Source organism: Lissotriton helveticus, chromosome 10 (assembly GCF_964261635.1).
Source record: "Lissotriton helveticus chromosome 10, aLisHel1.1, whole genome shotgun sequence".
NCBI classification, from domain to species: Eukaryota; Metazoa; Chordata; class Amphibia; order Caudata; family Salamandridae; genus Lissotriton; species Lissotriton helveticus.
In genome coordinates, this window is record NC_136071.1 from 708042014 (window position 1) to 708055405 (window position 13392).

The following is a 13392-nucleotide window of genomic DNA, read 5'->3' on the forward strand; positions in this document are numbered from 1 at the left end:
CGTTAATTACCAATTACATAATATTTATTAATTAATTATTATAGACACAAATAAATATTATTTATTAAAGACAACTACCAATTAATAATTAATTAACAGTAAATTAATTATCAATACACAAAAATAATTTCAATCATTAATTAATTACAATTAAATTACTTCCCACCCTATTCCCCTATAAACCCACAACCCGCTACGAATATTAAACTAATACAATTAACATAATTATCAATTAATCAATTCATAAAAATTAATTACCAATTAATGAAAATTAATTACCAATGAATAATTAATTAACAAATAATTATCAATACCAATAAATAAAAATAAATAGTTACTTAATTATAATTAAATTACTTCCCACCCTATTCCCCTATAAACCCACAACCCGCTACAGAACTAAAACGCAAGATTAAATTAGAAATATTTAATAATTCCTAAAAATTTATATTTAATTTACTATAATTAAATGACTTCCCACCCTGTTCCCCTATGAACCCACAACCTGCTACGGAATTAAATTACACAAAAATTAAATAACTTAAAATGTATTACTTAAAAAAAATTAAACATACATTACAAAAATAATATACACTTTTAACACATATACCATCATACAAAACACTTATAAAAATTCGATATTATTAAAAATTCATATATTCTTAATGTCTATATTATGTACTTCGATATTTTGACAGTCGATATTACTTACATGCATTTCGATATTATTAACAACTATAATATGTCCATTCGATATTATGTCCATTCTATATTTTGGATTCAATATTATGTCCATTCGATATTTTTTTTTCTCGATATTGTGTCTAGTTACCATATTGAATTAATAATTACTTGTTGTTTTGGTCATCTCTAAATAAGCTAGACAGTGCCACCTTGTAGCAGACGGTCACAAATGCCGGCGTTGACAGATAAGTGCTGGTGCATCGCACTGGAAACCACTGGTACACATTAAGCACTGACACTGCCTCGCCTGACTCCTAATAGAGAAGGGTTGTCACAAGTATGGCTGGACAGAAATATCCAAAACTGATTTATAGTGCTGATCTTGCGCCACCAAGATTCTAAATAAAGCCTATAGTTTGGCAAGCAAAATATTTGAATCGCTTATTTACAATGATTGCTGCCATGGGTATTATAAAAGGGGATGATGGACGGAGCGTTTGAGCAAATCAAACACTCACCCCCAGTCAACTGATCTGGTTTTAATCCATCACCATTTTTTAGCTCACTCAGCCACCCCAGTTCAGACATGGCCATATGCAAATCAGTCTGACCCTGTGAGGGTTTGCTCAGACGTGAGTCCGTTGCTCACTTGGCCACTGGATTCAAGATAGCCTGGCTGATGAGGATTATGAATCCGAAACCGGTCCCAGGATGCTTGTTTCCGGTCCATGGAAGACATGGCTTGGCAGTTCGGGCTGGACTGTTCCCATGAGGCACAGGGTCAGACTGATTTGCATATAGCCATGTCTGAAATGGGGTGGCTGAGTGGGCTAAAGAATGGTGATGGATTAAACCCAGATCAGTTGACTGGGGGTGAGTGTTTGATTTGCTCAAACGCTCCGTCCATCATCCCCTTTTGTATCGCCATGGGTATTATGTCATACTCATGGGCCCTCAGTCTCTGAGAATTTAGATGAGGTTACACCACCCTGGGAAACATGTATACAACATAGTCCGTTTTTTCGTGATGTGGATTAATTTCCCCATTCTGATTTTTCATTCTCAGAATGAGGGATAACCTGTGTACCTTAGAGTGCACACTAGATAACCACAGATATTTCTTCCCTTTTAACCAACTTTCCTCTTGGAAATTGTACCAGTTTATCTTAGGAAAATCTGTAGTTGTGCTGCACATTTTTACAACTTTTAATGTAGAAATTGGTGTAAAAACCTGTTTGAGTCAATTTCCGATTTACTGTGCCACTCAGAACGAGTTTCTTGGTGGACTATTATTCTGTGCCCAATATTCAAAACAAGCATTGGCAAACCAATAGCCCTGGCTTTAATGTGGCAATGCTTCTAAACAAAGGCATTGACAAATACTGTTTGCATACACAAATGTGGTTTATCACATGAAAGACCACATTAAAGCCTGCTCTATTAGCTTTGCCAGTATTCGGCAAAGAAAGCAAAAAAGGATTGCTTTCTGTATAGAACACCTGTAGCTTGTGAAGAACTGAATGTGAAAAACAACGTGATAATTGAGTGTACTTTTCAAAAGTAAAATAATCCGCTATGCTTTCAAATGGAAACACTTCCTGGAAGGCGGAATGATACACCAAAAAGCCTAGATAGACCTTGACCAACCGTTTTAGCCCACTGACGGACCTGGAGACCAATGATTGACTGGCTGCATTGGATCAGCCAATCCCTCTTAGTGCCCCCACTACTGACACAGTGGCCAGTTCAAGTCAAGTATCTTTATTCGATTGTAAACATTACAGTCATAAAAGCACAGTTCATCAACAAACAGTTAAAAAGCATTCCGGATATTTCATTTATAATACATAAGTTTCTTTAGACAATGTAAAAGACAGAAGCAGCGGGCAGCATAAACATTTTTTAAAAATATATAAATAATTTCTGTACAATGGAATAAAAAAGGTTAAAACTACCTAAGAGCATTAACAGCATAATTATCCCTCCATGCTTTTCCTGAAGGTAATTGCCAGTTTCAGGAAATTACAAACAAATAAAGTGCAATCGCATTTCAATAATTGGAGGTAATAAAGTGCTGGTTTTATCTGTGCAAAATTGAGTTTTTTAAGGCATGGCTTTAAATATAGCCTCCGGGGTGTTATGTAATAAGGACAAATGAATAAAAAGTGTGCCAGGTCTTGCGGAGACTTTCCGTCGCAGCCGCAAGCTGGCAACACCTCCCCCCGATTGGTACCGCCAGTAGGAGATGAAACAGATCAAAACGGAACCTTGTTAACAAATAACGTTCATAGCCAGTCATAGACCATGATAGGTATGGTTCCATTTGTGGACAGGTTTTAAGTAAAGCGTGTTTCCTAACACTGTCCTTCTGCAACTCAACCTCTTCCCTGGCAGTATACCTTATTGTCATCATAGCATTTTTTACAAAAATGACATCAGATTTGGTGATAGAGTTTGGGGTTAAAAACAAATCAGGCCGGCCAATTGCAGTCAGGCAATCATTTATATACTTCAGCCACGGGACCTTGAACCTTCCATCCAATGTTAAGGCTTCTTTTAATATTTCGTGAGTGAGGGGTATATCATTGTTGAGCCAGCAATTCAGCCAGCACAATACGGGGTTCGCTGCTATTCTATCACTCAGATAAGGTACACCCAGCTCCTCGTGTACCGAAAAATTTCCAGTTCCCCTTGGCAGCCTCAATATTTTCTTCAAAAAGTTATTTTCTGTGACCTCCAGGTCCCTCATCTTGCTATAGCCCCAGAGCTCACTTCCATAGCAAGCGACGGCAACACGTTTTGCCTGATATAATTTAAGTAAAGCGGCCGCCGGGCTATTGCCAATTTTTTTCGCAAAGCCAAGTATAGCCGCATTGACACGTGTTACCTCGCCCTTCTTTTTGCAAACGGCGGGGCCCCAGGATAGCTTATGATCAAGGAGGACCCCGAGGTATGAAAAGGTCTTAGTGGTAGGGATTTTTTCCCCATTTATACTAAAAGAATTGGTGTTTCGAGAGCCCTGGCCTGTTTTCAAAACATAGGACTTAGAGTTATTAATACTTAGGCCTCGGGACTCCATGAAGTCAAAAAAAGATTTTAAAAGTTTCTGGAGACCATTAGCTGTCCTAGAGATAAGGACGTGAGCAATAAAGAATTTGCTAGCCCCCACGAAAATGGTTAGATAAAGAATTTTTAAGAAAAGCACAAACAAAGAAATTCTTCTGCTTGTGCAGGTATTTTATTTAAACCTGTTTCAATTTTTTTATCAAATTTGTTTTTTCATGGAAGAGAAAGGTACTTATGAACCACATTTATACATCTTTACAACAATTAACCGACAAACATATATACAAATATAAACAATTATCGCACAATCTTCTTTTACAAAAAGCTACGTATTCACAAATATTGATTCTTTGTGAAGTATTTCTCACTTGTGATTACCAGAAAATGAAAACAAGAAAAAGCAACCCGATTATTACAAGGGGAAGATCAAAAACAATTAGTAATGTGATCAGAAATGAATTCCTGTTCCCTTTCTTTAAGTGCCGACGCGTTTCGAATCTGAAGGTGAATGACAGATTCTCATCAGGGCGCTTTCATTGGGGGTAATCTTAATCTATAGGCAACGCGGTCCCGCGGGTCCAATGTATGTAACGAAGCTTATGACTCCTTGGGTCCTTTTGCTGTAACTGTGGACCTCTATTGGTGTCGGACACGTGGAGGTTTCTTTTTTCGAATTTCTGAGTTTTGTTAGAGATGTCCTCCGTGCTCGCACTGGGATTTCACACTCCTGCGCTGTTTTCTTTTGCTGCACAGAGAGTTATTATTCTTCGCGGGCCTCGTATATTTATGCTGTGTTGATATCACCGGTTAGGACCGTGATCCAGCATCCTTCGCGGTACAGTCAGCAGCGTTTTACTTCGCGCTGTACATCTTCTACTCAGTATGGATTCCTATCGTTGTAGACCATCAACCAATACCGTCACGGTTGACGGTATTGGTTGATGGTCTACAACGATAGGAATCCATACTGAGTAGAAGATGTACAGCGCGAAGTAAAACGCTGCTGACTGTACCGCGAAGGATGCTGGATCACGGTCCTAACCGGTGATATCAACACAGCATAAATATACGAGGCCCGCGAAGAATAATAACTCTCTGTGCAGCAAAAGAAAACAGCGCAGGAGTGTGAAATCCCAGTGCGAGTACGGAGGACATCTCTAACAAAACTCAGAAATTCGAAAAAAGAAACCTCCACGTGTCCGACACCAATAGAGGTCCACAGTTACAGCAAAAGGACCCAAGGAGTCATAAGCTTCGTTACATACATTGGACCCGCGGGACCGCGTTGCCCATAGATTAAGATTACCCCCAATGAAAGCGCCCTGATGAGAATCTGTCATTCACCTTCAGATTCGAAACGCGTCGGCACTTAAAGAAAGGGAACAGGAATTCATTTCTGATCACATTACTAATTGTTTTTGATCTTCCCCTTGTAATAATCGGGTTGCTTTTTCTTGTTTTCATTTTCTGGTAATCACAAGTGAGAAATACTTCACAAAGAATCAATATTTGTGAATACGTAGCTTTTTGTAAAAGAAGATTGTGCAATAATTGTTTATATTTGTATATATGTTTGTCGGTTAATTGTTGTAAAGATGTATAAATGTGGTTCATAAGTACCTTTCTCTTCCATGAAAAAACAAATTTGATAAAAAAATTGAAACAGGTTTAAATAAAATACCTGCACAAGCAGAAGAATTTCTTTGTTTGTGCTTTTCTTAAAAATTCTTTATCTAACCATTTTCGTGGGGGCTAGCAAATTCTTTATTGCTCACATTTAACTGGTCCAGCTTCCCCTGCATCCCAGGACCACACTCCCTTTTTTTCACAAACTAGAGATAAGGACAGCATCGTCTGCGTAAAGCAGCACAGGGACCCCCTTGCGGCCTACATAGGGGTAATCGGCTCCTGTTTTTAGCAAGTACTCCTCCAACTCATTGATATATAAGTTGAAGAGGAATGGAGCCAAGATACATCCCTGTCGAACCCCCCGGTTTGTTCTGAATTCCCCCGTTACTTTCAAATCTTGGGTGTAGCGAACATTGGCTCTTGTGTCAGAGTGTAGGTCAACCAAGAGATTAATGAAATTCTTCTCTACACCCATCTTTAATAGGGTAACCCATAATTTGCCTCTGTCCACGCAGTCGAAGGCGGATGTTAAGTCCATAAAGGCCATGTGGATAGTTCCTTGCTTGGCCAGGGTATATTTACTTAAAATCAAATATAGATTTAGACATTGTGTAATTGTCGAATGACCTGGTCTGAAGCCATATTGTATGGGGGATATAATATTGTTTTCAGTTGCCCATGTGGTTAACCTATTTAAGATTATGCCACCTACCACTTTAGCTACAGAATTAATTAAGGATATTGGCCTGTAGCATGACGGACTACTGCGATCGCCCTTTTTAAATACGGGGACTATGGTTGATAACCCCCACGACCCTGGGCACCCCGCGATCACGGCTGCGTTTACCACGGCGGTAAGAACAGGGGCCCAAAAGGAGATACTGGATTTAAAAAGGTCCGGTGGTAAGCCGTCCGGGCCTGGGGCCTTGTTGCTGGTTAGTCCTTGAATACCCCTTTCTACCTCATTTACTGAGAAGCACAGAGAATTCTCAGTTGGAATTAAAAAAGCATTTTCTGCCCGTTGCTCATTACTCTTAAAGATTGCACTAAAGTGAGTGACCCAATCCTCATCTGAGATATTAGTGCCACAGTGGCCAGTTGTTAAACCATTAGCTGGAACGTTGCCGGTATTAGAGCAAAGAGGGCGGATCGGATTTGGCTTGACTTCATATCTAAACATGATATAATTGCCATGCAGGAAACGTGGGATCCCTCAACTAATTTTAGTTTGGATGGCTATACCAGCTTTTCGGCACCAGCTGTCGAGGGTGTGGCGGGGCGTGCAAAAGGCGGTCTAATACTTCTCTTCTCATTACATCTGAAGGGTAGTTTTATTTTGTTGGAGTCTGGCTCGCCCAATTCCCTCATCGTCAAATGGTCTGTCTCTCACACGCTGAAAATGTTATTGATACATTTTTATAACTCCAGAGATTGTGTTGATTCCAATCAACATTTAGTTGCTCTGCAAAATTTTATTTTAGAGTATAGTCTAAAAGAAAACACTGGTTTCGAGATCACTGTCATGGGCGATTTTAATGTTCATGCCTGTTGTTCTGATTGTCACATTAGGGACCATGAGGCACATGATGGGCCATTGTGTGCGGTGTTTTCTCATTTTGAGGAAACTAAGCATGGGGAGGCCCTAGAGGAATTCCTGGCTAACACCAATATGTTTGAGTCTGGTCTCCTTGAGGTGGAGGTTAGGGTTGCCACATATAAGGGCACTGATCCAGGGACTGTGATAGATTAAATTGTTTTGTCTACGGGGGCCTTAAACAGGGTCCACGCTTATGAGGTGGTCTTATCCATATTTAGTGATCATAATCCGGTGTATCTGGAGTTGGATCTGGGTGACGCCATGGCATCCAAGCCTTACACCTATCAGAATGGATCTTCACTGATCCCGAAAGATCAGGGAGGAGGATTAAGTGGGCAAAAGTGGTCCGGGCAACTTTCTTAGAGGAACTTTGGGTAAAAACTGATGGCCCCCTGGCCACTTGCCTGAATAATAATCCTCCCTCAGCTGAGGTGGTCAGTGCCTTTGAGGCAATCTGTTCTCAGATCTCCAGGGACCTGACCACCACTAACACTCCTAGACGTAGGCAGCATGTCAGATGGTTCGATGCCAGTTGTTCTAGGGCACATCGGGCCCTGTGGCATGCACTAAAAACTAGACCCAGGGACAAGATTCTAATCGCTGAGCTAAGGAGGGCCTACAAACTTGCTATTCCTAGGCGGAAGAGCAAAATTAAAAGGGAAGCCTGGGATAATCTCCTCTCAATTGATGTCCTTCGAGACAGTGGGAAGTTCTGGGCTACTATTAATCACCCTTTTTTCAGCCACGGATGGTACAGACTTGGATTGAGTCATCCGTGACGAACAGTGGTTCCTCCATTTTAGCAACAGTTATGGCTTTGATGGTTTTTGTCCTTTAACGAGTTTATTTCCTGAGCAACAGACCCTGCCCCACTTACTTTTTGACACTAAGGAGGTGGAGAAAGCAATAAAAGAATCATCTAAAAACAAGGCCCCAGGTCCCAATGGGGTGCCAGCGGATCTATATAGCTCCTCTCCAAAAATTTGGGCTAGGATTTTGACAAATGGTTTTAATGCCTTCATGGGCAACCTCAGTCATTATCCCAATTTTTAAAAAGGGCCAGCGGGGGGACCCCTCCTGCTACAGACCCATCTACCTGATCGACTCTGCAGTCAAGATTTTGGGCAGGGTGTTACTTTGCAAACTCAGGGAAGCTTTAGATGGTTGTGGGGTCCTATCTAATTTGCAATATGGTTTTAGAGAGAAGAGGGGTACCCTCGACCAGTGCTTAAATCTCCAGCTTATAATTAGTAAATACACGGTGTCTAAGGACGGGTCTTCATGGACTTCTCCTCGGCCTTTGATTTTGTAAACCGGGCTAAGCTCTGGTCGATCCTGCTGGAAATGGGTATTGACCCTTCCTTAGTAAGTTTTTTAGCGGCTTTACATAAGGATCTGTCAGCGCCCGTGAGGGTCACCCAGGACGGGAGATGCACGAACCAGTTTAGGTCAGAGAGGGGGGTGTGGCAAGGGTGTATCCTTGCCCCCCTCCTCTTCACGATTTATATTAATGGCCTGGAAAAGTTCTTGGGCAATTGTAGGGCAGACGTGCCGCCTGTAGGTGAATCTTTCGTCCCAGTTCTCCTATACGCGGACAATGCCGTTCTTTTAGCCCGTACGGGCGTGGGGCCTCAGAGATTATTAGAATCCTTTGGAGTCTTTATGGAATCATTGGATCTGAAATTGAATATCAAAAAATCACATTACATGGTAGTGGGGAAACAGCGTAAAAAACTCAAATCTGAGTCATTTTTTCTGTAATGGTGATGACGTTTCGAGGGTAAATACCTTTTGTTATTTAGGGGTCCTATTCGATGACATAGGTACTTGGGGCCCCCAAATTTAGCACAAAAGCAATTCTGTGGCGAGGTCCACCACAGCGCTAATGAGCTTCTCAAAACGGCTGGGGGCCCTGTTGAGAGTTTATACCTCGAAATGCTTGGCCATTGCTTTGTATGGTTCTGCATTGTGGGGTTACGTCGCCCAGGACATGATCCAAGTGGTTGAAAATAGGTTTCTGAGGCACTTGCTCTCGGTGCCTCAGTCTGCCCCCACCTTTTCAACCCACTCTGAGGCCGGCCTGGGCTACGTAATAGATCAATTGAAGGTGGCCCCACTGATTTGCTGGGAGAAAACATGGTTAAACATGGAAATCACATTAAACCATCTGATCCTTAAGGATATCGTAGCGATGGATTATGCTAAAAGAATACCCTGGCTGGAATACGTCAGCTTGACGTTCTCACGTCTAGGGCGTTCCGAGCTTTATACATCGCCAACTCACATTACCAAGGAGGATGTAACTTGGATTAAGCATAATTTTCTAGTTATGGTACAATTGGATCGTGAGGAGAGGGAATTAACTAAACCTTTGGTTAGAGCGAATTTCATGCTATTAACCTTGCCTTCAATGGAACCTTACTTAAGAACTGTTTCCAACCCTTTTCACAGATTTTTACTGATAAGATTCAGATTTAATCTGATCCAGTACTCTTTGGGTTTTTTTTCGTCCTGTGGCAAACCCGAACATAGAAGCCCATGCAAATGTGATAATTTTTCTTGTCAAGACACACTGCATTTCCTTATGTTCTGTGGGTTTTACCATGACATCCGGAAAAAATATCTGCTTCCAATTTTAAAAGATGCTGGATTTACACAAGTTAGACCCGCGCTGATATATTTACAGTTGTTAAAAAGTACTTATATTACGTTTAGTGTGGCCAGTTTATTGGTGACAGCCATGCGGCGCAGATCAAAGATACTTTTTACTGCAAGAAACCTTGACTGATTTTATATTGATCGTTTTTATGAGCTGTGTTTTTATACTGTGATTTTATCATATTTATTTATTTATTATGCATCTTGTACCGCGCAAACTAAACCCGAAGGTGTCAAGGCGCCTACCAAGAGGGATCAGAAAGCAGGGCGCAACTACTCATACGCTTGTACAAAGAGGCGTGTTTTGAGGGCAGCTCTAAAGGTCTGAAGGGTGGGAAGGGACCTTAGCTCTAATGGAAGATCGTTCCACCATTTTGGAGCCAAATAAGAAAAAGCCCTGCCGCCCCATCTAGTTTTCCGAATGCGAGGGATGCGGAGAAGAAGATGGTTGGAGGAGCGGAGGTTCCTGCCAGGATTGTAGTAAGACAGGATGGATCCAATGCCTGTGGGGCTACTTTTCGCCAGAGCCTTATAGACCATACACATGGACTTAAAGACTACCCGCTCCTTTATCGGAAGCCAGTGAAGTTGCTTCCTGGTCAGCGTGGCCGAAGAGCGTCGGGGAAGATCGAGGACAAATCTGGCTGCCGCATTCTGGACTACCTGCAAGCGCTGCAGCTGACTCTTATTCAGTCCAGCATACAGCGCATTGCAGTAGTCCAGACGAGAACCCAAAAGGGCGACAGCAAGTTGTCTTCTTGCCTGCAAAGAAAGGTAGTTCCTAATCTTCCTGAGGATGTGGATTATACCCCAACAGGTAGATACCGTCCTGTTGACCTGTTGACACATACCAAGAATGGGGTCAATCATCACACCGAGATTTTTAGCCGAGGAGGTAGGTTTAGGGCAGGCACCCAACGAGTCAGGCCACCACTCCATAGACCAAATGTCTTCCTTTCTGCCGAACACCATCACCTCGGTCTTCTCCCCATTCAATTTCAGTGTCGATGTACTGTATGATTTTACTGTATGATTTTAGGACTGTATATTGTAGCCCATAAATTTTGTGTCTTTTATGATTTTTATTAATCGAATAAAGTGTTTTTGACTGACTGACTGACCAAAAAGACAAAATGATGTGAAAGGGCAAAATTCCCATTAAATATATATATTAAATAATTGATAACATTGTATAATGCATACAGCTCTGCCATCAAGCCTGACCTAAAATTACTCGACCAATCACTAACACTAACAGCTAAATTGCTCTTTTCACGCAGTACACATTAGAGCACAGTTGTATTGTGTTGTAGCATTTGTAACATCTTATCTTCCTCGCCTCCATTTATCTTCTAGGACCGATGTGAAACCCGCTATCACAGGCAGTGTGAGTAGCTAACAGGAGCAAAAACAACAAAATGTATTGTGTTATAAAATCTCAACATAGTGTACCACTGCCCCTAACAATATTAATACACATTGCTGCTATTTGAAGTTGTGGTAAATTGTGAAGACCAGGGTCCCCAAAATATATGCTGCTGTGCCTGATGTAGCCCAGCAATCGATAAATGCACAGATCAATAAATAATGCTGGAACCTTAATTAATATACTGCATATCTACTTTAAGGAGTATAGATTGTGGGTTTATGCCTTTGTGGGCTTTAACTTAGCACTCTCCCATCAATAAAAAATGTTTTATTTTTTTAAATAGGTTAGTTTTCTTTAACCGCCGTGCTTCCCAAACCCATCTAAGTGTGATTAACGTTTTTACTAAGTCCGTAAACAATGTGTGACACACTAAAATAAACCTGGTTAGAATACATAAAATGGCACCCAAAAAGGATAATGAACACTTCACTCATGCAAATGAAGCTAGCCATGAAAAACGACCCTTATGAATCGTCGTATTTGCCCGTAGACACAGAATGGGAAAACATTAATACATCAGGCCCAATAGTTCACCACAAAATAGGTTTTACCTACCCGGAAAATGTTAGACTCTTTTTAACACCATCCAGTGTACATAGACTTAAGACTTTTTTTAATAAAAAAAAAACTTACATTGACTTAAAATGAAAAATAGATAGGCTATGATAGGATTCCCATGGGGCAATGAAGACAAATGAGTTTAGTACAGCTAAAAAAGAATATAGTGAAACAATCATTAGGGTTTGAACTTTAATCAAACTTAAGCCTTGCTATTCAAATGTTAAGGTGCCATGCAGCATTGCTTGGTGACTGTGTTTATTGATGAGTTCAGACATGTACTTCGTACAGGCTGCACTTTAATGTGATGTATAGATATGGACGTTATTGTGATCAATGTTGATTGCATTTTTGTTCTCGTCCTTGGCTTGAGAAAAGCCTGAGTTACAGTAACTCAGTTACTCGTGCCCAGATTCAAATCAGTGAGGGTCCTGCCCCTATCGCTTGAGTAAGTGCCCACTATAGTTTTTTGTCATAATAAGTTTTGTGTGGTGTTTTGTACACCGATAAAGTCCTGTGTATTCTTGTAAGTACATTGTGATGGTACCCTAATACATTTATTCTAATTGAGATAGATGAAAAACACACATGTCGGCAGTGTACACCGTCAGGCCAGCCCCTTTTATGATGGTGTGCACACAAACGTCTGAATGTGAGTGCCCTAACTTTTCTGTGGCTAGAAATAACAAATATTGTTTCAGTATCCACAACATTATACTTATTTGTTTTCCTAAATTAAATACAAAGAGCAACGAACGCCTATCCTGTACATTGTCTAAGGTGAACTACTGTCAGAATATTCAACATAAAAGCCACACTTTTTACCTGCAGCAAGTCCAATATATAAATATTGCAAACACAGACTCTACGGATGTTCCCGAAGACTACTGCAGGTGGGTGTTAGTAAAACATCATCAACAGTTTAACACATTAGAGTTTTTCACGCCCCGAATGAGTCATTATTGTTAGTTGTTCGACGAGCAGAAACACCAGCTATGTAGCATCTTTGCTAAACCTGTTGTAATATGAAACCCGTCAGCCCTAACAAGTAGAACTGGAATCTTACCTGTTCCATCCCCAACTCGCAACAAGTGTCTGTGTAAAAACCTTCTTTACTCGAGTGCAGCTGGGCAGTACAGAGAGGTCTTTTCCCCCTATCTACTTATATATCCATATCTTTTTTTAAACGAGTCCAGGAGAGACCTGTAGGTGTTGCAAACGAAGGTGGGCTATTTACGTGGTGTCCTCCAGCCGTGCCACGATCACAAGGTGAACGAGTTCCCTGCTTGTCTGTCAACGACGGGAGCCAATTAGAGCAAAGACTCTAGGGTAACAGAAAAGTAACCAATGGAAAGTTTAAAAGGCGGACCCTTCCTGCTTCCGCCCCGTGTGAACGCTACAGATGCTCTCGAAATTAAATGGACTTTGGAATTGAAAGTCACTTTTTAGCACAGCCATAGCTCGGCTACGGATGAGGCCGGTGAGCCAACGAATTAACAGGAAGAGCCAAGCCAGCCGAGCAGAAGGTCTGGCCCGGCTCTAAGAGCCCATGCTTGAGCCGAGCCCTGAACATGTTTGGCACCTTGGCACATGGCTGTGCAACGAGCATCACATACACATTTGATCAAGAAGACTCTTCAAAATAAAAAATAAAAGTATTTCTTTAACACGCAGACATTTTTCAACTTACTTAGTATCTCAGATAATATCACCACGAGCAATAAAAAATACAAGTATTTCTTTAACATGCAGAAACGTTTCAACTTACTTA

At 41.0% G+C, this 13392-nt stretch overlaps 1 protein-coding gene across 2 annotated transcripts in view; it reads right to left on the minus strand.

The window, feature by feature from the left end:
- CNPY1 (canopy FGF signaling regulator 1) overlaps nucleotides 1-12972 on the minus strand; it is a 511443-nt gene extending 498471 nt beyond the window's left edge. Inside the window, exon 1 of one of the 2 annotated variants that reach the window (XM_078663256.1) lies at nucleotides 12688-12890. In XM_078663256.1, the coding sequence (XP_078519382.1) occupies nucleotides 12688-12696 (9 nt within the window). In that variant the 5' untranslated portion in view covers nucleotides 12697-12890. Of the gene's footprint in view, nucleotides 1-12687 lie in introns of both variants that reach the window. The other variant, XM_078663253.1, reaches the window with a different exon arrangement.
- Nucleotides 12973-13392: the final 420 nt, after the last annotated feature.